At 38.9% G+C, this 21,689-nt stretch overlaps 1 protein-coding gene across 1 annotated transcript in view; it reads left to right on the top strand.

Annotated features, from left to right (window-relative positions):
• Positions 1 to 20,974, top strand: part of PRMT7 (protein arginine methyltransferase 7) — a 45,899-nt gene extending 24,925 nt beyond the window's left edge. Inside the window, exons 10-19 of the mRNA XM_065416576.1 lie at positions 316 to 443; positions 1,667 to 1,805; positions 2,472 to 2,555; positions 5,261 to 5,308; positions 8,036 to 8,125; positions 9,551 to 9,712; positions 16,571 to 16,645; positions 18,203 to 18,363; positions 20,061 to 20,157; positions 20,797 to 20,974. Of these exons, the coding sequence (XP_065272648.1) occupies positions 316 to 443; positions 1,667 to 1,805; positions 2,472 to 2,555; positions 5,261 to 5,308; positions 8,036 to 8,125; positions 9,551 to 9,712; positions 16,571 to 16,645; positions 18,203 to 18,363; positions 20,061 to 20,157; positions 20,797 to 20,958 (1,146 nt within the window). The 3' untranslated portion in view covers positions 20,959 to 20,974. The remainder of the gene's footprint in view (positions 1 to 315; positions 444 to 1,666; positions 1,806 to 2,471; positions 2,556 to 5,260; positions 5,309 to 8,035; positions 8,126 to 9,550; positions 9,713 to 16,570; positions 16,646 to 18,202; positions 18,364 to 20,060; positions 20,158 to 20,796) is intronic.
• The last annotated feature ends 715 nt before the right edge of the window (positions 20,975 to 21,689 follow it).

Here is a 21,689-nt window from a genome sequence, read left to right as displayed (position 1 = left end):
TAAAGAATAATGGTTAGCTATCCAGCAAGCTTATTGGCTGACATCCATTCCATTTGGCATAAGACATCTTCTGTGTAAGCATTTGCTTACTGCATTTGCATTTACAGCATCCACCTCTTTCTCAGTGCTATTGAAATAGAACAGTGTTTGCCACACTCATTCATTTACTGGCTGGTATTGCAAAGTCCTGCCAATGCTTACTAGAACTGGGATAACTTCTCTTTGGACCAAACTGGAGTATTTGTTGTTGAATGAAGATCACTTTTAATTACTTACAAACAAATACCTGGGTTTTTGTTGTTCAAACCTTTCCAGTGGAGAGATCATTGGATGCAGTGTGTATATTTTCTTCCAAATGAGGAGCCAGTTCTTCAGGGTGAGAATGTGTACCTGACTGCATACCGTGATGAATATTCCGTGTGGTATAAGCTCCAGAAGGCCAGGTAACTATAGATGTGAGGGAGAGGAGCTGGTGCTCAAACTAATCATGTGAAGTTATGGGTCTGTGCTGCTACCCAAAAGCTTGGGTATTTTGGGGAAGGATGAAGGCAAGAAACTAAAGTCATTACTTACTTTGCCAGGTCTCAAAGTCAAGGGTTGAATTTGTAGGTTCCTCACCACCATCATAGATTCCCTATTTATGTATAGCAATATCACTTAAATTATGGTGTAGGGTAAACATGCTAGCAAATAACAGAAAGCCACTTGGTGGGACTGGAGTAAAAAAATATGCGCAGTAGCTAGAGCACAATTTGAGTTTCTAAGGGACCCTGCCTTGTCTCTGGTACTTAGCATGTCTGTCTTCAGTGTTCTGTAACAGGAACAAGAGTGTCCTTGGACACTTCTCAATTCCTAACAGGACCCTGTGTAGCTCAATCATTCAAACAGTAATGAATTCGGAGAAGTCCTATGGCCTCTGTCATATAGGAGGTCACACTAGATGATCACAGTTGTTCCTTCTGACCTTATAATTTATAATTCTTACAATAAGTTTAGAAAGTCAAGTAAATCATGAAGAGAGCATGAAAACAGCTAATGTCAATCCCACACAATTTGGCAAGACCATCAACCTCATCGTGAAGATAGAGGAACTCACTCAGTATTTAAGTTATAATGACAACAGGGGACAAGATTTTTAAAAACAGGTGCCTAAAATTAGACTTCTTTTTCCATATTTAGGCACCTAAACTAGCAGCCTGATTTTTTTCACAAGTTCTGAGCACCTGGTCTCTTCCATAGAAGTCAGTAGGTTGCTCATTCTTTTAAAAATGAAGGCCAGTTAAAAGCTTGATAACATTGGATGCAAAAATACAGAGACAGATTTAAAAATCCTCAGGAAAGCATGTCTAGTAAACTGCCATCTGTAATCTGTATTTCATATGTTCATTGGTTAGAACACACATATTCACTGATTTGGAACAGCATATAATTTGATACTCTAGTCAATGTTTTTCATGAGAAACAAGGTGGGTGAGGTAATACCTTTTATTGGACCAACTTCTGTTGGTGTGAGAGACAAGCTTTCGAACTTACACAGAGCTATAAGCTTGAAAGCTTGTCTCTCTCACCAGTTAAAGGTATTAGCTCACCCACCATGTCTCTAATATTCTGGGACTGACACAGCTACAACAACACTGCATACAAGGTTTTTCATATTCTATTTTAGAAATGAAGAGGACAAAAAAGATGCTTATGTTGGGAGTCCTCTTTGTAGCTGTCAGGCTCATCTGCTTTGGAACAGGCCACGCTTTGGAGAGCTAAATGATCAGAATCGAACAAACCAGTACATCCAGGCTCTGATGACAGTGAGTGCGGTTCTTCCACCACTCATGGTGACATCAACTCTTTCTCTCTCTTGCTCTCTCCACCAGGGTGTCCATGTGCATCTTTCCATTCCAATAGATTACTACTGGGTGGTTCATGTTCCTTTCCGAAGGGAGTATGTGCTAGGTTTGTTCACAATGCACACTGCATTTTGTCTGAGCTAGAAACACTAAATCAGACTTAGTCATGAAATATCTAGTATCAAATTATTTTGAACTGCAGATATCCACAAGACTTATAAATGTGAAACCATTCTAGTTCTGTAATTTATTTATGAAAGAGTCCCTGCTATTGAGAGTAGTCACTAAGAGACACAGACAGGCTTTTAGTAACTGCAAGAGGAAACTAAAACATGAGTTTTGTACATGTGTGATGAGTAGTAAGTTCTCTGCAACCTACTTTGGGGGTGATATAAACACTTCTGGTACTCCTCTGTTAAAATCTTATATTCTGAATTTCTGCTTGGAAAAAACTCTTGCAGATGATATTTCTTGGTTTGGTTTTTAGCTCCCCAAATCCCTATCGTCTTAGAGGAATGTGTTAAATTTTGGCTAAGTTTCAACAAACAAGCAAGTGTAGAAATTCTATCTGAAAACTTTTTAATCTGGAATAAGACTAATGCTGACAACTTGTCTTATTTTCTGCAGGTGCTGGAAAAAGACAGTATTTGCCTCTGCATCAGTGATGGCAGCCTGCTTCCTCTGCTGGCTCAGTATCTTGGAGCAGAGCGGGTATAATGCTTCACTGCTTCCAGTTGGGTTTTCTGGTCTTTATTTTTTAGACAGATGTTTTCAGTCCTTTGGAACATTTCAGTGTTGCTTTTTAGTAATATTCAGGTCCAGTCCACTAGATCAGCAGAGGAGGTGAACTTCAGCTGTATGTGACAGCCAAACTCTACATTAGACAGCAGGAACAGCTGCCATTTTTTGGTTACTTATAACCCAAACTGTAGCCAAAGGCTCCAGCTGTGTCCTGCGCTTCCTCATTGGTTCCTTTCTGAATTACCCCTCTTGCTGTTAATGTTCATTTCACTGTAAGAAGAGTAGGTAACTTTCTCCTTTTGTTGCTTACCATTCCTATGCTATTCTGGGGTGGGATTAGGCTTATCCTCTAGTGAGAAATGGAGTGAGTGTAACTGTGAGATGCACCCAGTACTCAAAGTATTTTATGTATGTTACCTACATGTTGCACATCCATTCCCCTTCCCTCACCCAGTTCCTCTCCCCAGCCACAATTGGGCTGTTGTGATGCCACTAGTTTCATTTTCTGACAGGGTCATTCAAATTAAAACATACTTCACTCTGAGACTGAATAGCTGGGAACTTGTTATGTAATTCCTGGGCACATCTCATCGCCCCAGGTATGAGTTTCTTATGCTATTTGCTAGATGATCCATTTGTGATATCCACCTGTGTGTGGATTGAGGCCCAAACCATTTCTCTCACTCTTTTTTTTTTAAGGGTTTTTTTTACTTAAGCTTTTAATACCTTCACTAATCTGTAAGTATGAGAGTGAATTAGTGGAGGAAAATAGATAATGCAGCTCTGTAGAGTTGATAATTGGGCAGTGTTTAAGAAATGCACATCTACAGTGTAAGTGTAAAAAGACTGTGCATAATAAAACTGCAGAGTCCCTAATCAGTCACAACAATATAGTCTCCACTATATCACCCTACTTGACTGTACCTGAGATTTTGACAGGTTAAATTCTAGTCTAGTGACAAGCCTAAGCCTAAGCATAACCATGTGGTAGCCTATTCCAGTGACTCTTCAATAAACTAACTAGCTCATGATTCCAAAACACCCAGATTGCCAGCACTTTTCCTTGCAACTGTTGAAATTAACTTAGTTAAATGGTTTGTAATCAACAGCAAGGATGATGACCCAAAAATGAACAGTGATTAATTTCAGTCTCTAAGGTAGTTTCTGAAAATTGTGCTCTAAAAAGTAATCCCCTGATTGAGGAAGGAAATGTTCCCTCTTCAATAGTACTTTGGTGTCTCTAGTTAACACATATTGAACACTTGGGTTTGCCCTAGGTGCTCAGACATTCTCACAGCTGCATGCTATTGCTAATTGATGCCTAAACTAACAATCATAAAAGATGCAGTGAGAGAGAAAGTATTCAATATTGTTTTGCCATTTAGGCACAGGTCTCTGGCAAAACAAGTCCTTCAGTAGGCGAATGCAAGTATTTTGCTTTTGTCTGGCAGAAAAATGATGGCTGCACTACTCAGTGAGTTAAGTGGCTGGCAACCATTCTCCACGACTTCTCAAAGCCCAAATTACACACATGATCTGGTGTTATTCAGCTATGCACATCGCTTCATTTGTGACTCATCCTGGGCTGACAACAGGCTGGTGTGTGGCTGCTGCACCTATCTTCCATTTGTGAGAAACTCATCTTGGTGTTCTGGAGGCTTTTAGCAAGGGTCTTCTGAGGAGTAGAAGTGTCCAGTTGGGTGTCTTCTTCAGTCATGACTATTAATGGAAGCAGTGGTATAACTATGGAGGATTCAGGTGGCAATTTCGTCCAAATTTGATATGCAAAGTGAAGTAAAGCTGTCCTCTGGGCATGGCAGGTGGATGGGTATATGCTTCATTTCCTTTGAAATACTTAAACACATGAAAAGATCTCCCAAGTGCACCAGACTTGGAGAACACTTATAACTTAATAACAAGCTCTAAAGAAGAAAAAATGAGAACTAATGAGATGTCAAATATAGGAAAATGTTGACTAAGTCTAGACTGGGCGCCCATAAGTCAAAAGGTGTGTATGCTGTAGTGCATTTCAGTGGTATTTCCAACTAGTACAGTAGGATCCCATTAAGCCACACTCAAGGAGTGAGACCCAGTGGGGGTGGAGCACTGGCATTATGGCCAGTTGTAAGTGCCCTACCCCTGTTTCAGGTGGTCATTAAGTACTGGAGTGGGACCAGGAGTTGACATAATGACACATCTATTGTCCCACAGGCAGTGTGATCTGACCTTCCCAACCCCAACTGTAGCAGAACCTTGGTAGTCGGTGCTTCAATAAACTGCAAATTCTGAAATCTATGTAGTGTGGATTTTTGGATTTGCAATTAACCAGAGTTTGGATTAATGAAGTTCTGTTGCAATTTAATTTTAAGAAAATAAGATAGATTTTCCTGTGGGAAAGACTAGAACAAATATCAGTGTTCTACAGTAAAATTTTGTTCCTTTTACAGCTGTGCAAGCAAAGTTTAACTTGTAGTTCTGCAGTAATCGTATTCTGTAGAGACAATGTGACAAAAGGGAAATATATATTGCTGTCATGAGCTAAAAATGAACATGTGTAGTTCACTTGGATATTTATGAGCATGCCACAAAACCATAACACTGAATAGGTATGAAGTCATTTTAATGCATTTTGAGTGATTAAGCCAGTGTGATTGATTGTACAGTTTTCTCTCTAGGTGTTTACAGTAGAGAACTCTGCAGTATCCCATTGTCTCATGGAGAAAGTGAGTAGTTAATCCTTTTACTTAAACAAATAAGTGGACTCCCTATAGGTTTCACAGTCTCATGAAGTCCAGCACACAAGGCATGCCAGATAAATAACGATGGTCATGAGTGCATCGGCAATCCAGGGATGAAATTCACTTTAACATATTTGATCATCCAATTTGACAAGACTTCCTTGGAAAAATTGTGTAATATACCAAAGTAGCATCAGTCATTCGAGTCTGTTGAATTTGCCTTCAGATTTTCTAGTAGTCAGTGTTCAAAATGTCCCCTTCCTGTAGAAACCGTGAGAATAAAATTGTCAGGTGTTACAAAACTGACATACTGAGCAAAAGCTGTGTCTAACTGACCATCTTTTTCCTCCATCCCCCTCACTCCAAAAACAATCTGTCCTCCAAAACCAAATAATGTGTTTGGCAGCAGTATTATTGATACTTTGGAGCTAGACCATCTGTAGCTGTGAGAGGTCAGATGACCTACAAAGAATCACCTGGTGAGGTGATTGGACTCATCATGATATCCACAATGCTCTACTGAGGTCACAGTATGCAATTAATGTCCTTGGCTCTGCAAAAGGGTGAGTGCCTCCTTAGAGGTGATAAGCGCCCTCTATTCTGATTGATTCTAATGGGAGTGGAATTTCACAGAATCGGGTGCACTACTACATTAGGAGATGAGGCAGTATGATCCAGTGAATTGAGAGATGGGTTTCTGTTCCCAACTCTGATGCTGGCTTGCTGTGTGACCGTGGCAAGTCACTTTCTCTGTTTCTTTTTCTGTAAAATGTGGCTATTATCATCTACTTTTGAAAAGGGCTTTGATGTATAAGGAGGACTATTAATCCATGCATTCTGTACTCATCCATGATCCAACGCATAGTCAACCTGTAGAACTCTTTGCCAGACGATGTTGGGGAGGCCAAGACTATAACAGGGTTCAAAAAAGAACTAGATAAATTCATGGAGGATAGATCCATCAATGGCTATTAGCCAGGATGGGCAGGGATGGTGTCCCTAGCCTCTGTTTGCCAGAAGCTGGCAATGGGCGACAGGATGGATCATTTGATAATTACCTGTTCTGTTCATTCCCTCTGGGGCACCTGCATTGGCCACTGTCGGAAGACAGGATATTGGACTAGATGGACCTTTGGTCTGACCCAGTATGCCCGTTCTTATGGCTAAGAGAATTCAGGTGATGTCAGTAAGTCTAAAAATTTATACAGTTGATTTATTGACCTCTGATATCTGATGCTTAGGTTCCTTTAATAATAAAGCAGATTATTCTAGTATAGTAGCATCTCATATGTATTGCAGTATGTTTGTGGTATATATGGAAAGAGCTATCAGTATTCACATAAGCTCTTCAAGGTTGTGAGGCACTATAAGGAAAAGAAATTTGGGGATAATGTCATCTCTGTACTGAGGTTTATGCCTGTGACTCCAGTTAACACTGGGACCATTGGAATTGCTATATTCGATCCAACCCTTAGTCCAGTATCCTGCCTCTGACATTGGCCAGCACCAGATGCTTCAAAGTAAGGTGCAAGAAACCCTGCAGTAGGTAGTTGGAGGATAATCTGCCCCCACATGAAGATCTCATCCTAATAACTAATAGAGATCGATTTAATCCCGGAAGCATGAAGTGTTGATATGGTCCTTAACCCTAGCTAGTATCTCCTTGCTGACTCAGATCCTGAGAAATGTAAGTCTCTGACTTTGTGAAAAACGTAGGAAACCATTCACATTTGCAAAGTTTCCAGACTGCAGTGTCTGTGTTAAAGAAATATAGTTTTCTGTGGTGGTGTCCAGGTATGGGATTCTCATTTATCCTTTGAGGATAGGACAAGAAGCAATGGGTTTAAATTGCAGCAAAGGAGGTTTAGGTTGGACATTAGGAAAAACTTCCTACCTGTCAGGGTGGTTAAGCACTGGAATAAATTGCCTAGGGAGGTTGTGGAATCTCCATCATTGGAGATTTTTAAGAGCAGGTTAGACAAACACCTGTCAGGAATGGTCTAGAAAATACTGTGCAGGGGACTGGACTAGATGACCTCTCAAGGTCCCTTCCAGTTCTGTGATTCCAACGTTAAAAATGAGAAACTAATGGTGATGCCATGATGTAGTGTTCTGGTAACAAAATACAATTCTGATCATTAAACAAAAGTGTGTATATGTATAGATATATATAAAAATAACAGTGCGGTAGACATATAGTGATTCTTCTATTAACAGCAGGATGTCTCCAACATAAACATATGCCACACAAACCGAACACTTACTGAAGTCTGGTGCAGTGTTGTCTGTTGACTCCTGTCTTAGTGAAATATCAGGTATAGGCCATGACAAAGGCCAGATAACTGATGTGATATATCAGTGGTTTGATCTAGCGTGGCATAGTTTTTACTTAAATTTTAATCACTCATGCCCAGAAACAAGGTATCTGTAGATGTATCATTACTTAACTAAAATAAAATTATATATATTTCAAAAGTATTTTCCCTTGTGAATATCAAATAAAGGTTTTCAATATTCTGGTATTTGTTTACTGAACGCTCACATGGTGAGAAGAACCACTAATTAGTTTGGGTTTATGAATTTACCTTCCAGATGGTGGTTTCCATCTTCAGAACGTTGTTTAAAATAGTAGCTTATTCTAAAGTCCAAAATATGAAACACTCAAAGTTGTACTAAAGGAAAAAGTATAAATGACTTACTTTTCTCTTTAAGATATTTAAAGCCAACCATGTAGGAGATAAAATTAAAATAATAGAGAAACGTCCTGAATTACTGACTGCTTCTGATTTGGAAGATAAAAAGGTAAGTAACACTTGTCCTGTTTTGGCACTAAAAACACTTATAATAAACAGACTGAAAAGTACCTTTCCTTTCTATTGGGATAGAATAGCTCCAATCAATTCTGTTAAAGCCAAAGCTGTCTGTCCATTCTCTTCATGTCTGTGGTGTAACAGTGAGTATTTAGTCCAGATTCTGTCCCACTGGAAAATAAATGAGGCCTGGTCTTCACTCATATCCCTTCAGAATGTATCTGCAAAGATCATTTTCCTAACCTGTTGTTTTCACCGTGCCATGCCCACTTTATATCCCTCTACCGGTTCCCCCTTGTCCTTTTCATCAAACTTAAGCTACTTGTCTTCATTTTCAAGACCCTTCATGGCCTATCCCCACTTTACCTATCCTCTATTATTCACTGTTGAGAAGTTGACTCCTGCCTCTGATTGGCCCATGATGCCAGCCTCCATCACTCACTTGTTACATTTCTAAACAAGCACCTTTGTATTTTCTCCCACGCTGCCTCTCATTTTTGGAAGGAGCTTCCCGTAAACACCTGCAACGCTACCTCATCCCCCTTCAGAACCCTCCTTTAAAATTTTCCTTTGCCATGATGACCATAAAAAACTTGACACTGGTTAAGCGACTGATGTGCTGAGACCACTGCCTCTCATGCTGACCAGTATTGTCTCATTGTTTCCTTGTGGTTCTCCACCTGTCAGTATTCATCATCATCATCTCGTGTTTTATACATAAGTTCTAAGCTCTTTGTGTCAGGAACCAGCTCTTTGTTCTGTGTTTGTACAGGATCTAGCACAATGGGATCTTGATCCATGAGCAGGGCTCCTAGGTGTTATGGTAATACTAACTGTTGGTTAGTGTGCTGATTTATTTTTAACCACAAGAGTTGTACAACCAACCCCTAGCAAGGCCGTAGTTCTGCTGGTATAAAGGTACATTATACTTGCATGAGAATAAGCTATACTTGTATTAGCACATCTGTATCAGTAGAACTGCATACACACTAGGGGATAAGTTAAAGCCAAAGTGGCACAACTTTTATATGTGGATGAGCTCTACGTGGAACAGTTAAATATCCTGAACCCAGGGTCAAAGACTGACTGTCTAGAAGTGTTGCTTGCTCACATTCTTAAATTCAAATACTACAGATTATCAGAATTCAGTTACAAAACTCTTCACATCTAATCATAATTACATTTGCCTCACACTTAGTATTATAGGAAAATACCTTTGTTTGCCAGTGAATTCTAAAAAACAGATACACTTGTCTATTCTGCAGTACAGAATATGCAGTAGAAAAAGGGAGCCTCGCTTTTGGAATGCTTTATGTACTAACATTGCAATATGACAAGTTAGGAGTTCTGTAAATTGCTTGCTTATTTGAGTCTTTATTCTTTTTTTAAAATGCCTTTGCCTTTCCTTTTTGTCAAGGTCTCAGTCCTCATTGGAGAACCGTTTTTCACTACAAGCCTGTTACCATGGCACAACCTCTACTTTCTGTATGCTAGGACAGCGGTGGCAGCCCACCTCACAAATGGTGTCACTGTCCTGCCACAGTCTGCTTCCCTTTACATGATGGTCGTGGAGTTCAAGGTGAGATGGTTGGAATTATGCAGTTTATATTTACATAGTCAAAACTGAACCAAATTGGCTCTCTTCAACAGTATTTTACATTTCAGGTTTATCATATCTGAGCACCTTGTATTTTCAGCATCACAACAGAGCACAATGAGAGCAATTTGACATCTCAGATTGAAGGTAGTGTGTTGTCATTTCAGTCCTTATCTTGACCTGAACTTATTTTTTATTGGCAGAACCAATTAAGTTTTTAGCAGTCTGCGTGGCACACACTGGTTTACACATTCGTTAGGAGCTGTGCTTCAGAGAATTAAAAGCACTTCAGAATGGAAGACTGCATTTTTTAAAGACCATTCAACAACTGAAACACTGCTATTTTTTTCATTCCCTCTGCACAGCAGAAACCAAGATTCTCAGTCACTTTGAAACTGAAGGGGTTTTTTTTTTACAATTAAAGGGTGTGAATATTTTTAAATTGATCTGTAGAGTGAAGAGAAACTATTGGAAATAAATCAAAATTGTTTTGCCAATAAGTGCTGTGTTCTGAAAAACTGTAAGTTAAACTATAAATGACACTTTTCAATTATAAGACTGGGCAAGCTACAGCAACTTATAGTAATTTTTAATGTTAAGTTTGCAACATTCTAGTGGAGGGGTGAATCTCAACCTTTTCATCTCATGGACCACATCTTAATAATTATCTTATGTACTAGCTCCTCTCCCATTTCTATTTTAGGAATCATAGGTGTTGCTTTGTAACCACAATAGGTTTTTAAAAGAACTTAGAGAAAAGTGACTTCTTTTTCAAGTTGATCAAATGAGGAGATGCATGATCATCATGTGGATTTGCTTTACAGTAGACCAGAGGAAGGATGGTCCAGGTTTTTGCACTTACCTAGGACTTGGGAGACCTGGGATTAGTCCCTGTTTTACAACACGTGTGTATTTACCTCCCTGTACATCTCTAGCCAAACTTACCTATCACTCATAGTGAGGGTAGAAAAGCCATTCAGACAAGACATCTGTAGTTCATTAAAAATGTATAATGTCTTTTGTATGTGTAAATAATCTGTATTGATCCTTAATCTTTCCATAGCTATTAATCAGTGTTGCCTTTGTCTCCATCATATAAAAAGTTTCTTATCCTGGGAAAGACAAGCTGTTGAGAGCTGTTTAGTGTGTGTCATATCAAATATAGTGTGTTATAAAATATAACATTACAAAACATTAATGTGTTGCACTCTCACAAAACAGAACAATAGATAAATGAGTTTTCTTCCATTAAGAATAAAGGTGCACAGTAGAACATTGCAGACTTAGGGTTATATCTTCCTTCGTTACACACAAGCGCGCACAGCTCCCTTTGCTGGCAGTGGCAGTTAAATACATATCTAGAGCAGGATGGTCTCCTTAAACTTCTTGTACACTCATCTTCATATCCAGCCATTTGATGTTTAGCTCTTCTTCCTGAGAACAAATCCATGAAGGGCAGGTCCATGTAACCTGACTGGTATTGCTAAGCTGTCTGCTTTGGAAACATAAGTCTGTTTTTGATTAAACAAAGTGTGTCAAGCAGCAAATTTGTTTTGGTAATCAACTAATACTGTAAATATTCCTTGGATATTTTTTCATGTACAGTGAAACCCATGATGTTAGAATATTTACTTAGTTTAGAATTCTGTATCTGCATGGCTTTAAAATAGACATGGCCTAAATTTTCCTAGTGATTTTGGGTGCCTTAATTTTTGGATGCCCAGCTCAAGACTTATTGAAAAGGCCTGATTCTCACAAAGTGATGAGCTCCTACCCTCTGAAAATTGGGCCCTTGTATGATGTGTCAAGTTGAACACTCAAAAACTGAAGCACCAACAATCATAGTCACTTATGAAAATTTAAGCTGCTTTGAATAAATTTCATTGTACAAGAAAGCTCTGTAATTTAACAAATCTTAGGGTGCTAAAGATAGTAGTGGGGTTCTTCTCCCCTCCCTCAGAGAGTGTGCTGATTTTCGCCTTTTCTTCCTGCAACATGAATGGAGAGCAGAAACCATTTGTTCTGTAGGCCTTTCTTTGGTCAGTTTTTATATAAAATATAACCTAAGTGATGACTGCAGTTAAAGAAAAGGTTAAGCATACATTTCTTAATACTTGACCCTGTTGAATAACCCTAGAAGATCCAGAGCAATCTAAAGCCCAAAAGACAAATGTCATAAAAGGGGGGAAATTTACCACCATTCCAGAGAATTGCACTAAATTATTTGTTCCACTTATTGATCTAAATCCTTTCAAATGTACTAAAGGTTATTGGATAGAAGGCTGGTTAGAGATGCTTCATAATTACCCTAGCTTTTGATGCATTCAGCATAATTTAGAACAGTCTTTATCTGGCTCATGGCATAACTGTGACCTTCTGTGTAAAGTAGAAATTCAGTGAATAAGACCTGGTGTGAGCAGAAACATTGATGAGCTAACTGTTTATAGCAATAAATGGGAATAAAATGAGTCTTTCTGAAACTGGTGAGTTTGCTCCTCCACTAAAGATTGGCACAACAGTCTTGTAAATAGATGACCATTGAACTGAAATACTACCTGTTCATTGACCCATTAGATACAATAAGAGCTGCTGTCTTCCAATAACTGTTGCTGAAGGGAAATTTTGAGAGCACTATAGCTAGTAAAATCCTTCATAGGAAATAACTCTGCCTCTGTCTGAGTGATAGAATCCTGCCACAAGAAAGGGAGAGGCTAGTAATAACATGACAAAATTTATATGCAGTTCACAGAGCCTTGCATATTCCCCCCACCTCATTCCTCTTTGAAGAAATAATGAGGCAAATCCACAGTTGATACTATGTGTTGTCTGTTATAATAATGAGTTGTAAAAGTTCTTTGTGAATTCTGGAAAGACTTTGTGCAACTAGCACTCACGTTTTGTAGAGGTCTTCATGCTTTCAGATTTCCTGTAGCATCTGATAACATGGACCTCTAAAATGACTGTTCAGCTTTGTTTTGATGATCAGGGGTGTTTGTTCTTTGTTCCTAGGACCTTATTACTCTTCCTGTCTAGGCTGCTCTGAGAATACAGAACAGTTTGCAATGTTTCTGAAGTAATGCTACTCTTTGAAGTAATAGACCTGATGTGTAGGATAAGGGCTAATCATGCTGTGGAAGACTAAACACTTACATCTGTAATGGCTTGTCTGAGTGTGCGTTTTTCATCAAAGCACCGTGTGCCCAATTTGTGTTATGTTTAAAGGTTCAGAAACATTTCAGTACACAGCATGCATGCTGTAAGACAGATTTTAGTTAGGGATATTATGAAACTTTGGCATTTCTTCAGATAAGTTCAATTTGAAAAAGAATGAGGTACAGAAGCAACTCATCTGTAACACTGACATGTTCCCAGAACGTTCTGTTAGGTGATTTTAGTGGCAGTTATCTCTGCATTCACTGTGCCATTGAAGACCAATCTTCGTTTTTTTTAATCTGATTTTGTCACCAAATGTCTGTCTGAGCCTACAATTACAATTATTTTAGGATTGGTAACCCTTATGGTAAGAACTATAATGGACTGGAGGGAGAAGTATGGTGAGGAAGAAAGAAAGAGAGCCCCAACTCGGAAGGACTTTTGAGATCAGGTTTTGGAGTCTGCCGCAGGAAAATGTGACATTAATAAGCAAAGAAGCAGATGACATAACAAAGGCTGCTTTACAATAATTTCATGGCTTCAGTGGGTGGTGGTGTTCAGATATCCAGGGGAATATTGATATATGTTCATAATGCAGAGTACAAAGAACTATATGATGGGTAAAATAAACTCACCAGACATCCAAAGGTGGTCTAATGTCCATTTTGAGGAACCATAAAACAGTTCAGATTTCTAAAGAAATCTATTGGGGGAAGAGAGAGCGAAGCTAGCAAAACTGCAGGTAATTGCTTGAGAAGGTAATAATGCCTACATCCTTCATTTAGAGCCTTGCCTATACATCTTGTATGAAAGATTCTGTAGCTGATGGCTTTAATATATCGGCCTTTCCTTCTGAAACACAAATCTATTTTGAATATTTTAATCCCAGGTATTTTAAATGCTTTTTCTCCCAACCTGAGTGGAAGATGTACATTTTTTGACTGAAGAACTCAAGATTCTAGAGAGTACAATAGGATTTATTTACTACAAAGGCTCCATAATTGGTCAGCTTTTGGTCTGTGAGGATATGTCTGCACAGCAAAGAAAACCCGCAGCTGGCCAATGCCAGCCGACTTGGGCTCGCTGGGCTATTCCATTGCTGTGTAGACTTTCTGTGGGGTGGGAGGGTCCCAGAGCTGAAGCCTGGAAGTCTACACAGCAATGAAACAACCCTGTGAGCCCGAGTTGGCTGTCACTCGGTAACTGGGGTTTTTTCTTTGCAGTGTAAGATGTAGTCTTAGGGGACCAGATTCAGAACTATACCTGTGCTTCTAGTTCTGTGGTTTCTTAGTAGTATGGTAAATTACAAACAGAGGTTTAGTTTGACCATGCTGCATTTATTGTCAAAAGATAATTTTTATTCCATTGACAAACTGCATCTTGCCTTATCGAAGGCATAATATCTGAGAAATGCAGGTTTTAATGATTTAGAGCCATACTCTAATCTGATTAATGCCACATCTCTCAAAATGTCATTCCCATATTATTAGATACAAGATGGGGTTCAAGCTTCATCCTGTGTAAGCGTTCAATAGGGCCTACATCAGAAGGAATGGTTGTGGATATGCATGCAGGATTGGGGAGGGCTAGCTCAGTGGTTTGAGCATTGGCCTGCTAAACCCAGGGTTGTGAGTTTAATCCTTAAGGGGGCCATTTGGGGCAAAAATCTGTCTGGGGATTGGTCCTGCTTTGAGCAAGGGGTTGGACTAGATGACCTCCTGAGGGCCCTTCCAACCCTGATATTCTATGATTCTAGGATTGCACAACTGCCACACCCGCTGTTTTAAAGCAATGGCAATATTATCATTTTTGTGACTATAACATCATATTTTGAGCAATTTGATTATCTGCTCTGTTAAGTTTCTAGTATGTGCATTTAGAGGTAGTGTTTTATTATTTTATGCTCTGAACAGTGATAAAAGTTCAATGAACTATAAAAACACCCATGCCTTTAGTGACAGTAGCATTTTTTTAGTTCTGAAACAAAACTGTTAATGGATATGCAAAAATCTCTTATAGAGCATTAATCCCAAATTCTTCAAACATCCACTACATAAACAAAACACTTTTCCTGCAGCCAACTTGTTATTTGGGACCAGTGCACCTTACCAGAAACCTGTTTCACTCCCCTGTCTACTTGTCCAAAATATTTGACTTCGGTATACCCTCTTTCCTTGCCTCCTGATTTCCAGTAGGCAAGGTAGAGTATGCGGGCAGGATAATTTTGTATTCATCTGTATGGTAGCATTTTGACTTGTATTAAAAGGATTGCTTATCATTCTTAATCATTGTAATACAGATTCCATGCTGTAGAAATAGAATTGATATATTGGTTTATTTTAGATGACAGTGTCATTTAGGAACACTACTACACACTATATGCATTTCCTTAAAAACCTGATTTTAGTAATCTCACAGTGCATCCAGGATAGGTACTAAGGTGTACTTATTCCTGGGTGAAATGTATAGATGCTGCTCTGAACTTTCAGGCAAGTGTTTTGAAACTAGATCTGCCACAAATTTTTTTTTTTTTTTTTAGTCCAAATGCATTCAACCAGCTAGAATAGGTAATTTTGTAGATGATCTTGGTATGATTGTGACTGGAATAGTGCAACAAACTTTACAGCCAGAAAAAGAAAACTCAGTAAAAAATGTTCACTTGTGGAGCCCTCCAGTTCTCAGTGGCTTCAACTTTTGATTCTAGTGTTGCCTTAGCATTAATGTAGCTCTGGTTATTAAACATGAACCAAAATACTCATGTGACAGGCATTTGGACCATGTGGTTTAAGAAAAGTTTGTTTCTTCCTGTTGATCATGAATGGAAAAAGTCTAGCTGAAGGGGAAAAAAAAGTTCACTTCATAGATGCATATAGGTGGGTTGATTTCAGAGGCTGGAATACTTTGGGTTAACAAAATATGATTAATGTAGAATTTATTTATCTTCAATAAACTCAGTTTGGTTTGTCTTATCAGGATATAGCTGAATAGCAAATAAATAGGAAGCAAGAATGAAAATGAAGTCCTATGCTACAACAATAAAACTAAAATACACATTCTCCAGAGAAATGTTCTTTCATTTAGCAAAACTGCTTGTCTATATCAGTGGTTTTCAACCTTTTTTCATTTGCAGACCCCTAAAAAGTTTTGAATGGAGGTGTTACAGCACTTTAAATTGTCAGTCTTTATGTAAGAATTACAGGAAAAAAATAAATTGAAAAGTGCCAGATAACTGAAGTCTCGTATTAATCCACAGTGATGGAACAGCATAGGTGGAAGAAATGCAGAGTTTCCACACTGAACCATAAGCATGCCTCTCAACCTGGAGGATCCACCGCTGAAAGGATAACAGTCTACATGCCCTTTGTGTCTAGGCAGCAAAAAGATACCCCTTGTGATTTAGGCATTTGTCCTCTGGAAACTGAACTGAGACCAATTCTTTAACAAAAGCCAACAAACTAAGATAGTAAAAACCTTAGGTTGCTCCTGAACGGGATCTGTATTCTGTCCTACGACCTAAAGATTGAAGGTGATATGTCCCATTATTAATCCCCTGATTCAACTGGCCTGAAAACATTTTAAAAAAAAAATACTTTTCCTATCTTTTTCAACTGGCTGCAGTATATAGTTAAGAGCTTGGTTCACAATTAAAATTCTTCCCTAAAAGGAATACTTGTTTTCCCTCCTTAGGACTTGTGGCGAATTCGAAGCCCATGTGGTACCTGTGAAGGGTTTGATGTTCACATTATGGATGACATGATTAAGGTAAGTGAGGGATCATCTAAAGTCTTTAGGCAAAATGTGACATTATAGCTAAGTTTTAACTTTACAAGGAAAAAGAGCTGTAATTTAGTGGAAGATATGAGTGAATAATGTGTGTTTTACATCTGTGCATGTGACACACAGAACATTGTTTCATCCTAAAGTGATGTCAGAGGTATTCTCAGTTAGACATAACGTAATTCCTGGGGGGGGAAATCCTTTCTTGATTTTTAGCCTTGTATTTCTTTTTGATCGGACAAAGCTGTTTTGCTGTCTTCAAGCATTCAGAAAACATAGTCTTTGTTGATTCAAAATAGGGATTAGAAAATGTATTCTCAAAGTTAATTGCGTTTTATGCTGGAAATCAAATCATCTAGCAATAGTTTTATTAACTTCTTTTCCTCACACCCTTGTAATCAGTGCAGTTACTTAGACTCAGACGCTTTCCAAGAACCAGCGATGAGACGTGGCTAGTAGTGGTTAATCCTTTGACACCAACTTTACTGGCGGTCGTGGCTAGTAGTGGTTAATCCTTTGACACCAACTTTACTGGCATGTCCCATTACCAGTAACGAGGTGAGCTTGGAAAGCCTGAGGACTAATCAGCTTTATTGCAAAAATTGTGTATGGTCATTTTCAAGCATTTCTGAAAGACCTCTCTAACGTGACCGGTTATAGAGACACTTCATCTGCAGTGGAGCGATAGCTGTTAAATGAGAGCGTTTCTGTAGGTAGGTCCCAGTAGTTGCTTTATCTTTCTATCAAGAGCAGAGTTTTCATGAAACTAAATGAATGTATAAGTAACTTGGCAATACTCTTATGAAGTATAGTGAATAGGAAGGAAGGTTCTTCTAATACAGATTTTACAGTTAACAAAAAAGTTGGGGCAACCAATGTGTGGGTCATTCTTTCTCTTATCCTCTTCCCAGGGGAGAATTGTGTGTGCAATGGAGTCTTGGAATGCTACATTTTAAAACTTTTATGGAAATGCTGCTAGGGAATGTGAGTGCTAGAGAATGCAGGTCAAAGAAGTGTACCTTGCTTTTGGGACAGAAAGTGATGAGGTTTGTAATGGGAGCTGGTTCCACAACCTCAGACTGGCACCCAAGAAAGCTCAGAAATCTCTGCTTCCTGTATAAAATAAGCTTTACCCTTATGATTGGAAGTTCTGTTGTGCTTGAGGACCAGAGTTATTGACCACAGTCCTCATGCTGGAGCTTTAGGTGATCTTTTAGACAACCTGAGCCAGGCCATTGAGAGCCTTGAAGATAGGGACAGACATAAACTTAACTTGATATTCTATGGGAAGCAAGTCTAGAGAAGGAAGAACAGGTTTGATGTTTTTGCAATAGTCTGTGTTGCTGATGAGACTTATGCAGCGTTCTGTATACTAGCTGGAATCTTCGAAGGGCTGATGTCTTCATGCTTATCTATGTTGTTGTAGTCTAGCTAGGAGGCACACAAACCACATCATACATTATACCCAGCATAACTGATTAAGGAGTGTGCTTTTCAGATGCAAACTTGATTGTCTTTACCAGGCTTTTTCTCTTTCCTCAGAATTCTCTGAATTTTAGGGAGTCCAAAGAGGCAGAGCCTCACCCATTGTGGGAATACCCTTGCAAATCACTGTCTGACCCCCAAGAGGTTATGACATTTGACTTCAGACTGACTGTACCACAACAAACTCTCAGCACAGATGGCTCTGTAAATCTGTTAAGGTGAGAATTATTGTCTAAGAAAAGCATAATGAGTTTTTCCTTTGCTTGCACTCAAACACTTTATACATTACTACAGGTAAGTATTAAACGTGTGACCCAAAGTTGCAAAAGTCTCAGAAACTCAGAACTACACCCCACTGTAACTTCTTGCTGCCTACCCTCAAACCCAGGCTTTACTTACCTTCGTGGGTAGCGATCTGTCAGTTGTCAGCTGAAGTAAAAGGGAATTGGGACAGAGATTAGAGGTACATCATTTCTTGGAAAAAGGACTTGTATTTTAAAAATAGCACTGTTATTAAGGAGGAGGATATGAGCAAACGGGTATAGAGTATGTTACCATAAGTTAAATATTAATCGTTTGATTGAATTAATTTATAGGTTAGGTCAACCAGACCAAGATCTGGGTGTTTATTTCCCCTTTCCAAATATAACCATCTGTTCTGTGGTTGATCAGTTCTTTCTGAACCAGCACATAGTTTATCTTCCAAATTATGGTGGTTTCATTTTACTAGGTGTAAGTATATAACATTCTTTGCTGTAATTATCAATTTTTGTAGGTAGCTAGTTCACATTTACTTAAATATTATTTATATGCAGCGTGTATTTTGAGCTAATTCCAACTGGCTTTTCATAGCCACATGTCTCTAAAATTGAAGTAACTTCAAATAGTTCTGCAGTGTAGGCTATAATTCTGAAATACTGTGTAACTAGTGCAAAAAACTTGTAAGTAAGAAAACTTGGTTTGAACTTCCATTACTTCAGGACTTCTATTCTTCAAATTTAAAGGCAAAACTGTGTCATGCTAACATAAATGTCTGTAACTTGGCTTTCTCTGTGTGATACACACTTTATGGGTACTTATGTGGCCCAGATCATTCCTTCTTGTGGTAAAACTCACAGGACGGAGCTCTGGTAGAGAAGACTCCGAGGATCCCCTGATAGGAGAGGAATTCTCATTTTATTGCAAGGATGAGGTTTGTCCCCACCTTACAGAATAGATCGTAAAGTCTTCCCCCAAAGCTGGCAGGTACTTGGGAGTTATTTGTGGATCATGGAGATCCATGAGAGGCCAGACTCATCTATGTGTGTTCCGTGTGCGTTCCCTGTGCTTCAGCACCAGCTGTGTTCCCTGGCAGCATGATTTGTGTAGCCATACTGCCAGAGATTGCCCCTGAGGCACTAGGGGGCTCGGTGGAAAATAGAATGCAGACTTGGTCCTGTATTTATCTCTTCCAGCCAAGCTTTGTGGAGCAGGAGGTGGGTGAAGTGAAACAGCAGATGTGGTAAAGGCATCTGTAGGATTCAGAAAAAAAGGGGGAAATGATGTGGTATGAAGGCAGAGGAAACCCGTTCCCACCCAACCTTCCAGGCAGGAGGAGGAGGATTCCCTGTCAATGTGTGCCTTGTTGCCTACTAACCTGGAACGCATTTTTAATTATCACGGACCCAAACACACACACTCATGGCCTGCTCCAATATCGTTTCCCTGCATTTTGTCAGACTTACAGGTCAGCAATTGGTTATACAGTTGCCATCCATGACTGACCTATTCAGCTCCTCAGCTCCTCCCCAGGCAACTGATTGGGTGAATACCATAAAACACAAATACTGTGTTCACAAAAAATAGAGACATTGTTTTAGGTACAAGTGTTCTATAAAGTTATCAGAAAAGAATCAATTTACTTATTTCTTTCAAGGGCTGGGAAGAGCCATGGAGCAGTTCTATGGATGGAATATCATCTGACTGCTGATATCTCAGTGAGCACAGGACTTGTGCAGATTTCAGATGAAAAGGTATTTTCTTAATTTCATTTAACCTGTATTCTTTGAGAGGAAGGAAAAGGTTTATAGACTTACAACAGTGAAATACCCACCTCTCCTGGACACACAGTCTTGGTTCTCTCTTACTTGGTGCTGCTTTTTATTAGATTTAGTTGTTCATTACACTTCATTGTAGTACTATGTAAGTAGAATTGTCTATTTAGATGCGAAAAAAGTAGTTTAAACAGAGAGGTCTGAACCAAATCCAAACACTCCTGTAGTTCTGGAGCTAAAATTCACAGCTCAGACCCATCTGTAGTTTGAAGTTATGATTAATTCTTCTTGCTCTGCCTAATTCAGTAAAAGCAAAACATTTGAGGGAAAAGAACAATAAATATTCACTAACTTCATCGCACCCTAAGTGTGCTGTGACCAGATTGTTTTCTTTTTCACATTGCACTGTGCAATACAAAATGTTGCAGTGGGGGAAATGGATAATATATCACTCCTGTAAGAGTTGACAGGGATGTAATCAAAGGTGAGAGAATGGTTAATGTTGATCTGTGTGTTTAGACTGGTGACAAGAATTGTTTTTCTCTTATTTTTAAGAGTATCAGGGTATTACTGCTTAGTGTCTTGGAGTCGTGCACTATTTTTTCTTTTTTTCTACAGGGCAGTTGCAAATGGAATCCCCACTGCAAGCAAGCTGTCTATTTCTTCAGTTCTGCACTTGAACCAGAAACTCTGACAGACCTCCCTAGTGCTATCACGTACGCTATACATTTTAACCCAAAGACAGGCGAGATTGCCATGAGTTTTAAACCATTATCATAAAACATTCTGCTTTTACTTGACACTTTTCTAAGTTATAATAAATATATTGAGAGATGGTGATAGTGTTTCCTTTTTACAGCAAAGATTTTATTGTGATCAAGCTGACTGCTTTGTAACCTACCTCAACTATATCTGGTTTTGTTTTCAAAGTACACAACTGGAGAAGGAGAGAGAAAAGCATCTGCTGCATTTGCCAGATGGCATAATGCTGATCGGACTATAAATCCATCTGTCATTGCCTGCTATAGCATGAGAACTGAAGTGCTTTGAGGTTATTTCGGAGATCTAAAGCAAATTTCTTAAATCTTAAACATTAATTTAGCATCCTAAGGGATGAACAGATTAAATCCTGCTTTGACATTAGTTGAAAATGAGTTAACCTGGTAATTTATCTAGCCCCTTGCTCGGACAGTAAAATTAATCTATTTACCTCTGTTTTCTATAGCACCTGTCACTGTTGTATTCAGAATATGGGATGTTGACTTCAGACTCTATCAGTAGAAATCCCATGATGGGATATGTTGGAAAGTTCATGAAGTAGTGCATTTAATATGGAAAGGGAAACCACTTAAAGATAACCAAGAAACCTTTTGCAGGTTGTGATTAATTACAGAAAAGTTGTCTGTGATAAAGTATTTTGTGACAACATTTGGATTCAGCCAGTGTCTAAGGCATTGCAGCTCTGAAGAGGCCTTTACCCAACAGTTGACTGAAAACTGCTGCAGACAAAA

Source organism: Emys orbicularis, chromosome 14 (assembly GCF_028017835.1).
Source record: "Emys orbicularis isolate rEmyOrb1 chromosome 14, rEmyOrb1.hap1, whole genome shotgun sequence".
In the NCBI taxonomy this organism is placed as follows: Eukaryota; Metazoa; Chordata; order Testudines; family Emydidae; genus Emys; species Emys orbicularis.
Note: the sequence above shows the minus strand (reverse complement) of the source record. Positions and strands in the feature narration are given on the sequence as shown.